The sequence below is a fragment of the Ruditapes philippinarum genome, unplaced genomic scaffold (assembly GCF_026571515.1).
Source record: "Ruditapes philippinarum isolate M1 unplaced genomic scaffold, ASM2657151v2 ctg4270_1_1_1_1, whole genome shotgun sequence".
Taxonomy (NCBI): Eukaryota; Metazoa; Mollusca; class Bivalvia; order Venerida; family Veneridae; genus Ruditapes; species Ruditapes philippinarum.
The window spans coordinates 143,740-163,472 of NW_026854254.1; the positions used below are offsets into that span (position 1 = coordinate 143,740).

The window sequence follows — 19,733 nt, forward strand, 5'->3', positions numbered from 1 at the left end:
GAATTTATAACTATTTTATCACATCTACAATAAGTTACCCTTAGACCTCCACAAGGGTAGGGTTATGCACACCAAGGTGCATGCACTTGTAAAGTTTGGAGGCTGGAGGTGGAAAGACTTCAAAGTAATGGTCGAGGTTAAAGTTTTGTGACAAACAGACATATCAAAAGCAATATGAGCTTCTGATCTTTCAAAAGTTTAATACCAAACAATTATGTGATTCAAACTATTCAAATTATCTACTAATTTTGTATAGTAGAAAACAAACCTGTGAAGTCTGTATTCATCTGTGGTGTAGAGATAATATTTGGCTCTGTTTCTAGTACCTATTTTCAGTTCCTTTACAGATATATCCTGCATGATATCTCGTGTAACGACGCGGAACTCCGGGGGACTTTTCTCTGCTGTAGAACACTCGAAACCAGACTTGTCTGTCTTACATACACACTCTGGTTCATATCTCTCCGATGGTATACTCTCTAAAATAAACAATAAATAAAGAATGTTATCATTTTAAACTCTAGTTGTAATAATGAATAAATTATGTCAGTAACAAAAATTCAGTTTGCTCCTTAGTGCCTAAATTTTATCATTTTATGACCCTCATAATGGACATTTTCATATACTAAGCTGGATAACTATTGGTATATTATAGTAAATTAACAAAGCAATTAATTAACAGTTGAGGAAAAAAACATGATTAATGTATTAGTTTTTCTTAAAGGACTGAAAGTAAAAATAAATAGGAAAGTGCTTATTAAAGACCTATGTTATGCATGACTCTTAAATATAATTATATTCAGCAGTTACTTGATCGTGATAAAATTATGTAAGTAACTGTTCAATGAACTCATGTTCAACTTACATAAGTCTGACCTTTAAAGGATAGGGGTGCTAATCACAATTAGCAAATCCATTCACTTATATAATATGTAGAATTGTTATTTTATATGTAACGTATCATATGACAAAAGCATTCTTGTTAATACATACTTGTTGGTTTAACGAAATCTGGTATTTCAAGAAGTTTTCCTTTATCTGATATAACAGCCGCCTGTGGCACGTAATTCTCGAGCTGTATTCCTGGAACAAACACCCTCTCACAACCTCTCTCATAATACCGAGACAATAAACGAAGGGTGTGGTCTGACAGGTTCAGGTTTCTAAACACATCTAAGTCTATAGAACTATTAAAAGGTGATTTTAAGACACAAGTTGCTCCAACACCTGAAAATAGGGAATAATATATGAAAATGACCAATTAGTGAAGCCATTAACTTCTAAACTTTGATTTTAACATACAACATAGTAAAAGTGTATTGCAATAAATGTAATTACATAACTATTGTACATGATTAAGTTTCAGCACAAGAAGATTAGTTTAAAATTAGATGAATTGTTGTTGAAAAAATCCTCCTAAGAGAAAGTAAAAAATAGAAACCTGATGTTAAAATTTAACAATTTTCTTTTTTTATTATTAAAGTAATTAAAACAGACCATTCATCTACAAGGGACTTTTCTAAATATGTCTAGAAATGGGGTCAGTCACTTGAACAAAATTTGTCATAAAATTTAAGAAAATAAGACACAAACCTGACGGCAGCTTGAATGTATTGATAAGATCTACGGGACCAGCATCATAGAGATAATTCAATGCTCGATCACTGTCATGCTCATTTGAATACGGGATGTAATTTCCTTTTGGTTGTGTAACATTATAATACTGTGAGGGACTCATCTCTAGTGGGGGAAGATCTTCATCTTTAGGGGCCGACAGGGCCACTGTCATCGCAATAGATACAAATAGTGCTGGCAAGATAATCTGTGAGAATAATCCCTTCCAGTTTCTTGTGATGTAATGAAAACGTTTAAATAACACAGCTCGAAAATGGTTGAGAAGAAGTAGGTTTTTTGACAGAACACGTGAACCCTTTCCTGACAACAATTCCATATTTCTGGCATCTGAAAAAAAATCATATTTGATTTAAGACAGTGTTTGATAAACACTTCTCTAAATGTCAAGATTAGATGAAATTCCCATTAAAACAAAGATCTTATAATAATAAGAATTTAATATGTTGGATTTATGATGAAATTATTTTTATTTTTTGCTTTGAAATTAAAAAAGTATTAACCTATCTCAATATCTGTATCAACGTTGACTTGACTTTCTATTCTGTGATTGGTCAAATTTTCAGATACATGTCCATGTTCACTATGATTGGTTGGTGAATCTGTCATGTGACCTAGCTCCAGTTCATTTCCTACATTCTGATTGGCTGGTTTCATCTCTGACTCTGATTGGCCACCAGTAGCTTCATTAAGTAAATCCTCCAATGGTGGAGAAGCAGCCCTGGTTTCAGTGTCTGATGTAGGATTTAGGGTTTCCAAGGGTTTTGGTTCAAGTTTCTCTGAAAATATTTTGCATATTATCTTGCAAACATTCTATATAAATGTACAGGTACATGCTAAATTTACTATTTCTCATTTGAATCAAATATTTAAGTAGTCAAGACGATCATCTACAGGAATGTTATAAAAGGACAATTAACAGTGTGGTAAGTTTAGAGACATATTCATTGCATTCAGTTACTTGACATCATTTCTTATGATAAGCATTTGAGATAATTTTACAAGCATTAATTTATATAATAAAATAGATCACAGGCATTTTATTTTGTTTCTTTGGAAAATTATTGATGGTTTCTGCTTTGTTTTTTTTTCAAACAGCAACATTTTTGCATTTTGTATGCAAAGTCGAAATTAAAACCTTATTTAAATGAAAACAGAATATAATCTATATATGAATGGTTTACTTGAACATTATGACACAATCAGAAGCAGCAAAACCAGTAATTTCTATTTTAAACACTAGTTCCATGAGAAACCTCACAATTTCTCAGAAAACAAAACTTTTTGCATTGTAAGGAGGTTTCAATTAATATGCATTTTCTAAATCAAATGTGTCAGTAAGAATTAATCTATCAAAATAAAAACTGTATTACCTTCATCTGCAATGATAGCATTTTCAGTGACTTCTAAAAAGACTTCTTCCAATGTACTGTCTGCCACACCATAACTACTGATGTATAAGTTCTGATCACCAGATTCAAGGGCCTGAATAAATACAGTAAAATACAAGATAATGATTAAAGTTTTCATTCCAACAACCAAAAATTCACTCTTTCAAAAGAGACATTAAGGGACATTAAGATATATATAATTATAATACTGAATCAATACAAATTTGAAATCTTAATTACAGCATTAGCAAAAAGTTTTTAGTAAAGGATTGTAGTTAATTCTGCAAAAGAAAGATTTTAACAAAAATAAATGTTTGCTTAGTATTCACCACATATATTCAACAGAACTGAAAGTAGAAATTTGTAACTATTTCCATATAAATGAGTCTGAAATGTTTATTTTGCAAACTTTGGCCTTGCATAAATATCTGATTTTATTGTACAATTACAAGGTTGTAAAATTCTATTTTATAACATCAAAATCATGAAAATAAAATTAAGTTCTCTGGAAACAACAACCAAGTTCATCATACGGCATAATGCTATTAAATGTTGCATTTACATCCCCAAACTCAACATGTCTTTATATGCTGGAAAACATTAGATTTAAGTTTACCTGGAAAAGTTTTTCAAAGTTGCCTTTCTGTGCCTCCTGATAAGGCAATATATAATGTAGTTCTCGTCTAGTTTCTGTTTTTAGGTAAGCAGACGACACAAATTTCTGTATATATCCTGTCACAGCAGAGGGATCACATTTGGAGACAAATGCATTCTGGGTAGCCTCAATACTGTCAAAGGTATCTGTAGAACGTATATCTGACAAAGGAATAAATGTATATGTAATTTATAAAAACATTACGAAAAAAGATATTGAAATAAAATCAAAGGTGAAAGCTAACAATGTAAAATTATTTTCACAGTCTACACAGAAAATAGAGAGGCAAAAGCCAGGAAAATAGAGCAAAAATATTATTCTGTTTTGGCTTAAACAAAAAGTTTTGTTTTTTCATTTTGACTTATTCTAAATAACGTTTTCCTGTTGTTTTTTTTTTAACTTTTGGTCATTTAAAGTCACACTTTACTTGGTAACAACAGCTAATGCTACAAAAAAGTAGTTGTAAAACATATTCATCATAACAATATACCTTCTTCTTTCTCTTGTTTGACCAGTTTAAGATGGTAACCCTCACAGAATGTATTCTTCAGGAACAAGGAGCTTCCACAACATTTCAGCTCCCCGTTTGATATAATTGCTATTCTGTCACCTAACAGGTCAGCCTCGTCCATGTGATGTGTTGACAAGAGAATTGTACGTCCACTCTTATACTTGATCAATAAGTCCCAGATTGCCCTGCGAGCATAAGGGTCAACCCCAGCAGTTGGTTCATCGAGGATGACAGTGCGAGACCCACCAACAAATGCTATGGCAACAGATAGTTTACGCTGCATACCTCCAGAGAGGCAGTCTATCTGACTTTTACGTTTCTTAGGTAATCCAAGATCATCTATCATCCTGTAACAAGCAAAATAACTCATCATTATACATAGTGTAGGTATAGGTTTTACAAAAAGCTCTTATAACTGAAAATTTACCAAGAACCTTTTTGCTTGAATCTTCAGAAAATACTCCATAAATTAATATATTAAAATACTGTCATAATTGAAGTTAAATGGAACAGTTGAGATACACAGTAACATTTCCTGCCGTTTCTCACACATTATTCAAGTTTGTGCTAGAAGAACCTTTAACATTTTATAAGTAAGGGCTTTAAGAATGTCAGATAATTTTATATAAATAATAGAACATGCTTACATATCCATTTCTGAGTTAATATCTGCAGTCTTCATGCCTTTAAGTCTAGCATAGAACCAAAGATGTTCCTCTACAGTCAGCTTGTCAAACAGAACATTATGCTGGGGACACATGCCCAGGCCTTGTCTAATCACCTCCATGTCGGTCCGAATATCATTACCATATATGGAAGCTGAGCCAGAAGTAGGCGGGAAAAATCCAGTCAAAATTGACCTATAATCATGAAGAAAATAGCTATGATACAATTCATTAATGATTCATTTCAGTAGCATTGATACTAATACCTTTGATTTTTTTAAACTAATGAGGAATTAAGAATGGTAGATGCTCTTAATGTATGATTTGGTAACTAAAAGTATTTGTAATCTTTCTAAGACGGTTAGTACATCCTGCACTTAGGCAGATATAAATTATCAGAAAAAAATGTCTCTTCATTTGCCAGAAGACAAACAAAGAGTAATTCAATGACTAATAAAGATTAATTAAATGACTGTGACCTTAAATTGACAATACTTCTGAACAAAAGGGAAATTACAAAACCAACAAGTAGTTATAAATATTATTTGTATACACTAAGCAATATTTACAATTTATTGTATTAACATTTACCTAATAACAATAACTGGCAGTATTGATTGACAAATTATCAACTTACATGGTAGTAGTTTTGCCAGCACCATTATGTCCAAGGAAAGAAGTTATCTGCCCTTCATACAAGTTCAGACTGAGATTCTTGACTGCTAATTTTTTACCAGTTTTATACATCTTGGTCAAATGATCAATACAGACTCCCTGGGTCAGGTGACTTGGCTCCCCCTCGAACTTGGAAGCTTCATCTAAATAATACAATTTGATATAATTTTTTAAAAGAATGTTAATTGGCTGTCAAAATTGATTGATATTCGATGAATATATATAACATATTTGTACTTCAATACAGTAGTCTGAGACATTAAACTATCAATAACATAACAGATAACTTAATTTATCAATATTGGCACATAAAAACTTTACTCCATTCACATCTAGAAATAGAAAGCAGGATAAAATGTGACATAAAAGATTTCTTTTATAAGTATGCAGTTACCATCAATCTTCATTCTGCAAGGGTTGTTACAGCACCAACAGATCAATCATTTTGTACATAAATAACTTACCAGGATCTCTACCCATTGCCCCAGCTTGATCCTCCTCCATCACAGAGAACCCTTGACGTCTGTGACACAGCCCAGATAAACTACAATACTCGGTATCTACAACCTTCATATGACCACCGCACCAGTATGACTTTGTGAACGGGAAATACCATGGCTTTGGTAATCCATATGATCCTGATTAACAAGATTTATACTTGGTAAACATCATTTAATATTAAATCAACTTTCATAATAAAAATATATAAATAAATGTCAACCTATAAAAACAATTTTGCTTCATGACTTTGAATCAATGCATATTTTATGCACTTTAATGCCGCATTGTTAATAAATATTACAATATCAACATTTATATAACTATATAAACATTCTTTTACTATATAAACATTTATATTCGTACATTAACATCTCTTTAACTGTATAAACATTTCTATTTTTATATAAACATTTCTTTTTCCTTTACTATTAAAAGATAACATGAATTGATACAACTTACCAGGAAAGACATTTTCTATATACCAAGCAAGTATGGCATATAGGAAGGTATCAAATATCATCATTAGTTGAACCATGAGAAGATTATACTGGTCCCCCTCTACAGGTGAAATATAAATGTTATTCCACTGTACACCAACACCTGTCTCCTCATAGAATGCAAAATATTTCCCTCCTAGACCAAAAGCTGTCGTTGAGAATAAGGACTGAAAACAAAAATACATTCAAATATACAACAAATAACTCTTACAGTTTTAAATTGAATGTTGAAAATTTGATTGCATTTTTCAAAATTTATATATAATAAAAAAAAACTTTGAATTGTTTTCCTCTTTCTGGATCATTCCTATTTGCTTGACTCGTTCTCTTTATGGAGAACAACTGAAACCTGCCCAAACAACATGATAGATGTCCAATGCAAGACACATAAATTTTCAAATATATCAGATTTTATAGTAAAACATTTTTTTTTCTCTTATCTGAGACCAACAGCCATTAACATTTAACTTATCAGGTAAATGACAGATGTGTATTAACCATAAGATTTTAATTACAATACATCAAAATTCAATTAATTTACAATTTTTCATAAAGACTAGATGTGAAAATGACATGACTTTGCTACCTCAACAAGCTTTAATAATTGTGCAGTCTAAAAAAACTTGAAACTATTAAAAAACTTTAGAGCAGGACAAGTCAATTACACAAGTCAATATGGTAAAAGTCAATTACACAAGTCAATATGTTAACAGTTAATTACACAAGTCAGTATGGTAAAAGTCAATTACGCAAGTCAGTATGGTAAAGTCAATTATACAAGTCAGTATGGTAAAGTCAATTACACAAGTCAGTATGAAAAGCGTAATCACACAAGTCAGTATGGTAAAAATCAATTATACAAATCAGTATGGTAGTCAATTACACAATTCAGTATGATAAATACACAAGTCAGTATGGTAAAAGTCAATTACACAAGTCAGTATGGTAAAGTCAATTACACAAATCAGTATGGTAGTCAATTACACAATTCAGTATGGTAAATGTTGACTACACAAGTCAGTATGGTAAAAGTCAATTACACAAGTCAGTATGGTAAAGTCAATTACACAAGTCAGTATGAAAAGCATAATCACACAAGTCAGTATAGTAAAAATCAATTACACAAGTCAGTATGGTAAATGTTCACTACACAAGTCAGTTTAGTAAAGTCAATTACACAAGTCAGTATGGTATAAGTCAATAACACAAGTCAGTATGGTAAAGTCAATTACACAAGTCAGTATGAAAAGCGTAATCACACAAGTCAGTATGGAAAAAATCAATTATACAAATCAGTATGGTAGTCAATTACACAATTCAGTATGATAAATACACAAGTCAGTATGGTAAAAGTCAATTACACAAGTCAGTATGGTAAAGTCAATTACACAAGTCAGTATGAAAAGCATAATCACACAAGTCAATATAGTAAAAGTCAATTACACAAGTCAGTATGGTAAAATCAATTATACAAATCAGTATGGTAGTCAATTACACAATTCAGTATGATAAATACACAAGTCAGTATGGTAAAAGTCAATTACACAAGTCAGTATGGTAAAGTCAATTACACAAGTCAGTATGAAAAGCATAATCACACAAGTCAGTATAGTAAAAGTCAATTACACAAGTCAGTATGGTAAAATCAATTATACAAATCAGTATGGTAGTCAATTACACAATTCAGTATGATAAATACACAAGTCAGTATGGTAAAAGTCAATTACACAAGTCAGTATGGTAAAGTCAATTACACAAGTCAGTATGAAAAGCATAATCACACAAGTCAGTATAGTAAAAATCAATTACACAAGTCAGTATGGTAAATGTTCACTACACAAGTCAGTTTAGTAAAGTCAATTACACAAGTCAGTATGGTATAAGTCAATTACACAAGTCAGTATGGTAAAGTCAATTACACAAGTCAGTATGAAAAGCGTAATCACACAAGTCAGTATGGTAAAAATCAATTACACAAATCAGTATGGTAGTCAATTACACAATTCAGTATGGTAAATGTTTACTACACAAGTCAGTATGGTAAAGTCAATAACACAAGTCAGTATGGTAAAGTCATTTACACAAGTCATCATGGTTAAGTCAATTAAACAAGTCAGTATGGTAAATGTTAATTACACAAGTCAGTATGGTAAAAGTCAATTACACAAGTCAGTATGGAAAGGGTAATTAAACAAATAAGTATGGTAAAAGCCAGTATGGTAAAGTCAATTACACAAGTCAGTATGGTAAAGTCAATTACACAAGTCAGTATGGTAAAAGTCAATTACACAAGTCAGTATGGTAAAAGTTAATTACACAAGTCAGTATGGTAAACGTTAATTACACAAGTCAGTATGGATAAGTTTAATTAACTTACAACAAGTGTTTTCACTATAGAGGAGATACTATCCCCAGCTACATCCTCTTTGATAGCAACATACATGTATGGAACATATGTCAAAAAGTAGATGATTCCAGCACAAGCTGCTGCAACCTTCGCCTTTGAATATAGTGTACTTATCAGGAAACTGTAAATAAACACAGAATAAAATCAAGCAATATAGAAATACGAAATAAATGTATATCACAAACTGTAAATTCATGTCTATTTTAGAGGGACTAATTTAAGTGGATTTCTTAGTTTAATCAAATGTAAAAAAAGGGTGCCATAGTCACAAAATACGCCCGTTTACGAAAGCTTTAGATGGAGAAGGGGGCATTATGGATAAGTGTTATCTAGCAAGCAAGTTTTTATCCTTGGCACTCTGTTATTAAATGAACCTTAAAACAAATCAGTAGGGAAGATATGCACAGGATGTGTGACCTTGACCTTATGCCCTTTGATTAAATTCTATTTTTAGAATTGAAAGTGAAAGTAGATCAAGGGGAGTAATTGTGTAAGTCATTTATGAACAAAGTAATAACTTTGTTGTCGCCCTTTGATTAAATTTTATTTACAAAATCTGGATATTTCATCATCTTTAATGACCTTGACCTTGTATATATTGACCTAAATTATATGTATCACAGCCATAGTCTTGATAATGACCATTTGTGTTACAATCCCTCAATAAATGATGACTAAATGGTCCATATACACATCTTCATATTTTTATCTGAACTTTGACCTCTATGTGTGACCTTGACCTTGGCCGCAAGGACCTGAATCTTGCACGCGACACTCCGCCTCACAATGGTGAACATTTGTGCCAAGTAATATTGAAATCCCTCTATACATGTGGAAGTTTTGCTCCGGACAAGCATTTTTCAATGAGCTCTAAGTGTGACCTTGACCTTTGACCTAGAGACCTGGTTCATGTGCGCGACACTGCTCCTCATAGTGGTGAACATTTCTATGAAGTTTCATTAAAATCCCTCCATACATGTAGGAGATATGCTCCGGACAAAATTGGACGCCGCCCGCCCACCCGCCAGGGGCGTTCCCATAATACGTCCCGTTTTTCAAACGGGCGTATAAAAAAGTGAGAAAACTGAACTATCTCTTTACATTAGGGCTTGCTTAAGGTTTAACAATTTCATTGCCAAAGATTGAAGTTAAAGTTATATAAAAAGGGTGTGGGATCACCTTTCTAATCTAACTTACTAATACTATATTATACAGTTTAACTTTCATTGATTGTCATTTAATACCAGAAGGTACATAATTGCACATTCTAACGAAAACTCAGAACTGATCTAATATCATCATCCAATCATGTAAAAATCTGAACACATGACATATAATTAGACACATGACTCATAAATTGACACATGACAAATAATTTCGACACATGACAATTAATTTAGAAGGAAAGCTCAATTAGTATAGCTTATAAAACAAGCACATGTACTATCAATTTACTCTCTCAATCACAAAATAAATTTACCAATATTATGTGCAGCATCATTATCACCATGGAAATGTTTCTTAAAACAAATTTTATGTACAATGCTAATAGCTTCAGTTGCATAACTTGGTTAACCTAAACTCAGTAAATAAATTAAATTTTACCAAAATAAGAACAAAATTGTTTAAGATAAAAAGCATGGCAGAAAACGTGACACTACCCTACTTGGAAATGCAAAACTGTTCATATCAAGAAACAAGTCTACTGATATTAATGATAATAATAATTGGTGGCTAATTATATGTTCTCAAACTTCAAAGAAAAGGTTAATTAGCAAAGAAATCTCTTAAATCTCAGACCTCTAAAGAAATTATTAGTTAGTAAATGCCAAGTAAAAAATCAAATTACCAGAACGATATGGTTGCTATGGCAAACAGTTCTAATGTAGTGAAGACAACAAGAGGGTTACTGTATGTTAGGACACGGCCATATTTGAGCATCACAGTGAGGACAATAATGGTGACTGTAAATTGTACAAATGTCGTGAGGAACCAGGCCAGCCAATGTACTGCATTACTTAAACCCATCATCTTCATCACCTGTAACAGCAAGACAAAAATACCACTCTTTAATAAAACATTTCATAGATATCACATGTACATCAATGTACCATCAATTAACTGTCTGTTCTAGCCTACTAAATGTACTCATGACATGTTCATAAAATACATGTGTACTGTTTAACCTTGTTCAGTTAATCTAATTCTTCATTAACAATATTGGTTATATTCCCAAATCAAGTGAACCCTGCAGCCGATCATGTTCTATTAGCTTAAATAACATAATCTGTACAAATTAATGATTTTACATATGAATTAAGTCTATATTAAATAATAGACCAAGAAATATTGTATAAGTCAGGATTTGAGTGTAATGAATTGTAATATGAAATAAAGCAGAATTTCATAATAACTATAGTATACAAAAAGACTGAAATATACCTCTTTAAGTCTTTGTTCTTTCTCGTAGACAATACTTTGTACCAACATGGCAACAGAATATACCCAGGATATAGTCAAACATAGGGGCATCACATGTTCTATCATAAATACAAACCTGAAATACAGTAAATCACATATAAATTTACTCTATAAAAAATTAGTCTGAATCATTTTTTTATTGATTTTTTAACTAGCTATGAATCCTACCTAGCCTGAATCTGGATTATCATGAATCTTAACTAGCCTGAATCTGAATTATCATGAATCTTAACTAGCATGAATTTTGATTATCATGAATCTTAACTAGCCCGAATCTGGATTATCATGAATCTTAACTAGCCTGAATCTGGATTATCATGAATCTTAACTAGCCTGAATCTGGATTATCATGAATCTTAACTAGCCTGAATCTGGATTATCATGAATATTAACTAGCATGAATTTTGATTATCATGAATACTAATTAGCCTGAATCTGGATTATCATGAATCTTAACTAGCATGAATCTCAACTAGCTTTAATCTTGATTAACACAAATCTTTACTAGCCTCATCAAAATTAGCCTGGATATAAACTTGCCTGAATCTTGATTATCAAGAATCTTAATTTGCCTGAATCTAGATGTATCTATATCAAGGAAAACATTACAGGTATGGCTAAACAATGTTACTTTCATTGGTTACAAAAACTTTCTTTTTTTAAATTGTATTCTGTAAACAAGAGCTGTCGGTAGGACAGCAACGCTCGACTATTCTTAGTGCTTGATAGTAAGAAAAAATGCTTGATACAATTACCTCCTCCTGTTTACAGGTTGGGGTAATGATGGTGAACAAGTGTGCAAAGTTTCAAAGCCATATGTCAATGGACTTTGAAAATATTTGAACTATTACTAAAACTTTAACGTAAATTCTAAGTCGAAAAAGGAGCATAATTCTGTCAAAATGCTTGATACAGTTACCTCCTCCTGTTTACAGGTTGGGGTCATGATGGTGAACAAGTGTTCAAAGTTTCAAAGCCATATGTCAATGGACTTTGAAAATATTTGAACTATTACAAAAACTTTAACGTAAATTCTAAGTCGAAAAAGGGGCATAATTCTGTCAAAATGCTTGATACAGTTACCTCCTCCTGTCTACAGGTTGGGGTCATGATGGTGAACAAGTGTGCCAAGTTTCAAAGCCATATGTCAATGGACTTTGAAAATATTTGAACTATTACAAAAACTTTAACGTAAATTCTAAGTCGAAAAAGGAGCATAATTCTGTCAAAATGCTTGATACAGTTACCTCCTCCTGTTTACAGGTTGGGGTCATGATGGTGAACAAGTGTTCAAAGTTTCAAAGCCATATGTCAATGGACTTTGAAAATATTTGAACTATTACAAAAACTTTAACGTAAATTCTAAGTCGAAAAAGGGGCATAATTCTGTCAAAATGCTTGATACAGTTACCTCCTCCTGTCTACAGGTTGGGGTCATGATGGTGAACAAGTGTGCCAAGTTTCAAAGCCATATGTCAATGGACTTTGAAAATATTTGAACTATTACAAAAACTTTAACGTAAATTCTAAGTCGAAAAAGGGGCATAATTCTGTCGAAATGCTTGATACAGTTACCTCCTCCTGTCTACAGGTTGGGGTCATGATGGTGAACAAGTGTGCAAAGTTTCAAAGCCATATGTCAATGGACTTTGAAAATATTTGAACTATTACAAAAACTTTAACGTAAATTCTAAGTCGAAAAAGGGGCATAATTCTGTCAAAATGCTTGATACAGTTACCTCCTCCTGTCTACAGGTTGGGGTCATGATGTTGAACAAGTGTGCCAAGTTTCAAAGCCATATGTCAATGGACTTTGAAAATATTTGAACTATTACAAAAACTTTAACATAAGTGGTTACGCCGACGCGGACACCAACGCTGACGCCGACGCTCGGGTGACTACAATAGCTCTACTTATTCTTATCGAATAGTCGAGCTAAAAATCTGAACAATAATATTGGTTTCTTCTTTTTCTCATTTAAATTTATATAAACCTTACAATGGTTCTTTCACTAGAATATATGTTATACTAATTCCCAAAAACAGTTTTTCAACAGTGTCTTTTCTAGGAATGGCTTTATCTTGGGAAGGGCTTAATCTAATGTTGAAAAAAAAACTTAAAACTTTTCTTTCCTTATGTTGTTTAATAGAGCTTTGTGTCAGTTGTTTGTAGTTTACAGTAATTTTATACATTTATTGAAAATCATAAAGGTCAGTACAAGTTTGTGATAAACCTTTAGCAAGATCCAATCAATATGGTCACAAGATTAAGTTGTTAATTCTATTTCTAAATTCAGCTCGGATGATCCTTAATTGCAGCAATTTTTTTCTGAAAATTCTTATGCAAGACCAATCAAAAGAATCAGTACATTAAAAGGTCAATAAATGGTTTATCTAGTGTAAGCTGTGGTCACCAATTTTAGATGGGTATGAAGAAATTAAATAATTAAATTGTTAAAGTTTTTTTTTTCTATTTGTTTTTTTTTAAACATTATTCAGTATAATCTAGTAATGCTAAAAACCAAATTTAATCATTATTTATTCAGTGTAACTACTGGATTGTATCTTACAAGCAGACTAAATGTATGTAAGCTTGTATCTGATTGGCTGGTTAGAAACGCAGAATATAAAGTTGACCAATAGCACAATGGCTTCAAGAGATTAATTCTAAATCTGTTATCACGTCAGAAAGTTGATTACAAACACATGAAATTACCATTACAATATAAATAACAATCATGAATGTGATGCAATCAATGCCCTTGAGTGGCAATTTCCTATAAATGGAAACTTCTGCCATTAAAACTATTGATTTATGGTGAGATATCAAATGTTCAGACGAAGATTTCATATCTCAAACTGCATGTTTACAGACAATTTGATAACATTAAAGTGCATGTCAAAGTCTTATTACTGCAATAAATCACGACAAAAACCAGAAACCAGTCAGTGTTTTGTTGTTTACCAACTTCATATACAGCCAATCTCAAGTAATTAAGAAAACTAATTTGATTTACTGCCTTAATTTGTGAAAGTTTTATAAAATCAAATTTAATTATTTAAAACTTTAATCAACTAAGAAGCATTTCTGCATGTTTTACTGGTGATTAAAATATGTTCATACAGAAAAAAATTCTAAAGAATCAAAGTCATTAAATCAAATTTAAAAACTACAAAATATTACAAAATATAGTACAGGCTTGGTACTGTCAGCTGCTCAAAATTAGATTTTCACTGTTGAAACCCATTACAATAATAAAGGACAATTAAAACAGGGCAAGTCTATTCTCCTCCAAATTGAAGATCCAAGTGTGAGAGTTACAGACCTTGATATAATGTTGACACAAGAGTTATGTGAACTTACTTGTCATATAGCCAGCATGGATAGGGAAATCTTACAAAATAGGAGCCAGGTTCTATAACATCTCTGCCAACTTGTACATTTATAATTGCTCTTTCTATAACATCCTGTAAAAACAAACAATAACAAGCATTTGATAGTATTGCGGGCAATACAGTAGTCCCCTACCGGTCCCTCAAAAAGTTCTTTAATTGTCATACACTCCTGTGTATTGCCATTTATAATGAATTTGAGGATGAAGTCTGTATTTGAAAATATCAACCACAAAACATAATAAAATAAGTTTGTCTATATCACAGTAATGTGTTAAGTTTCCATGCTTAGTAAGGAAATTATGTTTATACAACCTTGTCATATTATTACGATGTGGGATTTTAAAGTAAATCCTATAAGGAATGAAGAAGTTGGAGTGAAAATACCAGTTTCTCGAAAAAAATCTAAGTTCAAGGGGGACATAATTCTGGAAATAGTCTTGCTAGAGTATTTAACCTTCTCAAAAATGTTGAGTGATAATAAGAAACATATATATGAAGTTTGAAGTAGATACATTAGGAAATAAAGAAGTTACTTAAAAAAGACAACATTTTTTCCCCTAAAAAATCTAAGTTCAAGGGAGGTAATACTGACATTTTTTGTGCTAGAGTTATAAACCTTGTCACATATGATGTGGTTGATGACCAGAAACTTATATTTAAAGTTTGAAGTAAACACCTTAAGAAATAAAGAACATATAGTGAAAAAGCTGAAAAATTTAAATCAGAAATCTTGAAATTCAGGCTATTTGTTGCCATAGCAACCAGAATTTTCAACATAGGAAGAAAAGAAAAAGATGTGCATAATCTCCAGACTGCCATCTACCCATATTTCAAGTTTCATAAAAATATTTTCAGTACTTTTTGAGTTATCACTGGATCCAGTTTATGTGTTAAATTTGCCATATTTTCAGACTATTTGTTGCCATAGCAACCAGAATTTTCAACATAGGAAGAAAAAAAAAGACGTGCATAATCTCCATACTGCCATCTATCCATATATCAAGTTTCATAAAAATATTTTCAGTACTTTTTGCGTTATCGCGGGATCCAGTTTTGTGGATGGACGGACTGACAGACTGACAGACAGACAGACAGACGGACAGACAGACAGACGGACAGACGGACGGAGGGTAAACCTAAAGTCTTAAAGTTTGAAGTAAACACCTTAAGAAATAAAGAACATATAGTGAAAAAGCTGAAAAATTTAAATCAGAAATCTTGAAATTCAGGCTATTTGTTGCCATAGCAACCAGAATTTTCAACATAGGAAGAAAAGAAAAAGATGTGCATAATCTCCAGACTGCCATCTACCCATATTTCAAGTTTCATAAAAATATTTTCAGTACTTTTTGAGTTATCACTGGATCCAGTTTATGTGTTAAATTTGCCATATTTTCAGACTATTTGTTGCCATAGCAACCAGAATTTTCAACATAGGAAGAAAAAAAAAAGACGTGCATAATCTCCATACTGCCATCTATCCATATATCAAGTTTCATAAAAATATTTTCAGTACTTTTTGCGTTATCGCGGGATCCAGTTTTGTGGACGGACGGACTGACGGACTGACAGACTGACAGACAGACGGACAGACAGACGGACAGACAGACAGACGGACAGACGGACGGAGGGTAAACCTAAAGTCCCCTCCGGTTAAACCGGTAGGGGACTAAAAATGTCTCAAAAACCAAAAGATATGCATGTATATTTTCACATTATTGAGGAATCTAAATATTGGAGCAGTCAATTCATTTAAATTAGTATGATTTATCCAGAAAAGTAATTCAGTGTCGGCTCGAGTACAAATTATGACAGAAAAGCCCTTTGGGAAGAATCTAAAGCTCGTCAATAACCCCAAAAAATACTATTTCTTTGTTCTCTTTTCTTTTTTCTTATCTTTCTTTTGGTACGCTGTTACTGTGCCTGTAAATTTTTAGCAGGGTTTTATAGTAATATTTTTTTTCATCAGCAAAAATAATGAAAAGAAGAACTGTTACATTATACTATCACGATAGTTTTACAGATAATGGAGACAATCAGAATATAATAGCCATGGTTATAACTTCTTGTACATCACTAAATCCTGTACATGATCAAAAATCAGAGCTAATTATTCTGCCAAGTGCAAGAAACTGACAATCTATCAAAACATTTTTTTTCCCATTCAATATAGATTGTTTTTGTGTTTTGTCAGTTGAGCCTTTATTCATAAAAAAGGAATCTGTCACGTAATACCTGATCAATTAATCCAAAAAAAGTATGGAATCTCCCGGAGGCGGGGTCAGCGGAACCGTATTTAATCTCGATACCCGTGTTACGTGGGTCGGGTTTAAATGTATGCAATTCTGTCTTATCTTGTAATCTTTATATGTTGCGTGGCAAGAGGTCTCATTTGCAATGAACATTCTCAAATACAACACCTAAAATGAAATATATATGTTAACATTTGTGGGTGTGGAGGTGTTATTTTACTAGGCCTATACAAATAGTACCTTGACAAACACACTGACTAGGGTAGTAGGCTCTATATATCAGATTATATTCTTGAAATGCCTGCACAGTTCCACTACCAGAGCCAGATCATTTCATTACATAAATTAAGCGGGCAGATGGTTTAACAATTTTCTTTCTCAGTACATATCCCCCTTTAATCCAGCTTCATCAAATTCCATATTAAAGCCTATACTTGCAACGTATCTACTGTGCAATCTATTCATCATTTGTTGATGAAGAAACATTACTTTGGTTATTAAAATCTCTTGTGTTTCTAATTTGGTTAATACATAATATAATACATGTTAACTTATATGTCTTCAATTCATAAATATCCTGTTCCAGATTTATTTAAATTTTTTGCCATCAATAAAGTCATTTTGTGAATATCATATCATGGAGAAAATTAACACTTTGGTTTTACTGCCATAAACTTTGTCTAAGAACGGGAAAAGATAATGCTTTGAAGTTTGAAATTAAAATGTAATTTTAATCAGTAAAATTTATCTCTGCAATTATAGAATCATATAACTCCATTATCATATACATTATTAATATAAGATGAAAATATCATGCATGAGCAATGAAACAATGATTATCAGTAATTTTGAAAATGGTATTTTATATCAAGTGGGTGTATCTTTTATTAAATATAGGACATACAATACTTTTGCACTAATTAGTTGGTTTCATATAGATTTTTTGTCGCATTTAAACTCTCAAGGACACTGTTAAGGTCATGTAATGACTTTCCAGCTTTTCCTAGGTAAGAAGACACTAGATGTCTCTCTGTGTATTATTTTATAAACATATGTTTTTTCTTGTATCTTATATGAGATGGCAGAGTCTCATTAGCCCCTTATAACCCTTAAGTGAACCACTTTCTGTTTAAAAGCTAGGTAAGTAAACCTAATCAGTGACAAAAAAAGCGATTCCTTTTTGATATCTTTTAAACAACATTGCCAAGAAATGAACAAATTTCAAAACCACCATAATAAAGTATATGGGTGATATCTCAAGCACTTGGAGGCTTGTTCAAAATGACAAAATTTAAAAAAAAGACACTTAACAATACTTTTGTAACTCAAAGCATACGCAATATAAAACTATAAGCTTTAACACTGATTATTTAGTTTCAAATAGTATAATTCAAGCAAAATATATCTGTATTAAGTTGCCTGTTATAAACTTACCAGCTAAAGCACTGACATTCTGGTGATACTGTTGAGTCAAGAAAAAGTCGACCAATTCCCATTCACTGGCAAACCCTTTAAACACATTCAGGTTAATACCAGACATAAGTGTTAGCCATGTACATGCTGCATTGTCTATAGAATCTATCTCTTTTAGGAAAAAATCAGCGTCAGGTATTGTCAAGTTCAGAAACTGCTCCTGACGAGGGTCACCATGAAGGAGAAATGATAAAATACTCTTGTTCTCTCGTAAATCTTTCTGAATCTGTAAAAATAAAAACACATTTTGAATAATATATTATAACAGCTTTTACATAAGAACGGTCACTTTTAAAAAAAATTCTTTCCAGTAAAAGATGCAGTATTTTTGGAAAGGTATAGACATAAATGATTTGTTAGCGGTAATAAGTCAAATATCTGTGAACGATTAAAAATATTCTACACATCACATGACACAGAAGCATTCAATGACCAAGAAGCTAATTTTCTGAAACTGTTCAAATAAGAAGCTGTTTTCATGTCTTGAAAAAACAAACTAGGGCTGGCAATAAGTAATCAGTTTACTGTTTTTGTTCGCTTGTTTGGGTTTAACAGCAACATTGAGACATTACTAGTTATGAGTACTCAATTGAACATCCGTGTATCGGTTAACAAAATTGCTGATCAGTTATTTTCGTAACAAAAACCATAAAATAAACGTGTTACCTGTTGTATAGCCTTAATGTTTTGTCTTGTAGAGTCAGCACTTAGATATAATCGTAGATCAGATGAGATTGCTAACCATTCCTTCGCATAATCACTCACTGCACTTATCAACTTGAACGTATCATTTGCCTAAAATAAAAAATCCAAAATTTCTTTATTTCATACTCATTGAAGCCTGGTGTTTTCCAAATCTTGATGTTGAAGTAATAAATTCTAAAATTATATTATGGATAATCCATGAACAATTAAAGGAAAACTCATCCAAAGAATTTGAAATTTTAAGATCATTATAACAGAACCATAGGGTAATTTATTTAGAAAACAAGCAATATTACTAAATATCAGATTAAATAGAAAGTCAACACACATACCTTTTTGATAATACTGTTAACAGCGGTGTTATTTGGGGCATATAAAACTTTAGGATTACTATACAATACATGTATCAAAATCTTCAACTTCTTTCTCTGGTAATAGTTCAGTCCGAGAGCACCTATATCAAAGAAAGATTATCAAACTTTGTCAGTATCT

General features: G+C 31.9%; 1 protein-coding gene across 1 annotated transcript in view; it reads right to left on the reverse strand.

The window, feature by feature from the left end:
- The window catches only part of LOC132739540 (ATP-binding cassette sub-family A member 2-like), a 74,129-nt gene that overhangs the window by 25,948 nt on the left and 28,448 nt on the right, over window positions 1-19,733 (reverse strand). Inside the window, exons 13-31 of the mRNA XM_060727255.1 lie at window positions 19,574-19,695; window positions 19,203-19,331; window positions 18,498-18,762; window positions 17,203-17,231; window positions 14,780-14,889; window positions 11,377-11,491; window positions 10,784-10,974; window positions 8,905-9,055; window positions 6,490-6,694; window positions 5,994-6,167; window positions 5,492-5,672; window positions 4,837-5,049; window positions 4,169-4,536; window positions 3,640-3,839; window positions 3,006-3,117; window positions 2,136-2,411; window positions 1,594-1,962; window positions 994-1,227; window positions 269-479 (exon numbers count right to left, since the gene is read on the reverse strand). Of these exons, the coding sequence (XP_060583238.1) occupies window positions 269-479; window positions 994-1,227; window positions 1,594-1,962; window positions 2,136-2,411; window positions 3,006-3,117; window positions 3,640-3,839; window positions 4,169-4,536; window positions 4,837-5,049; window positions 5,492-5,672; window positions 5,994-6,167; window positions 6,490-6,694; window positions 8,905-9,055; window positions 10,784-10,974; window positions 11,377-11,491; window positions 14,780-14,889; window positions 17,203-17,231; window positions 18,498-18,762; window positions 19,203-19,331; window positions 19,574-19,695 (3,655 nt within the window). The remainder of the gene's footprint in view (window positions 1-268; window positions 480-993; window positions 1,228-1,593; window positions 1,963-2,135; window positions 2,412-3,005; window positions 3,118-3,639; window positions 3,840-4,168; window positions 4,537-4,836; window positions 5,050-5,491; window positions 5,673-5,993; window positions 6,168-6,489; window positions 6,695-8,904; window positions 9,056-10,783; window positions 10,975-11,376; window positions 11,492-14,779; window positions 14,890-17,202; window positions 17,232-18,497; window positions 18,763-19,202; window positions 19,332-19,573; window positions 19,696-19,733) is intronic.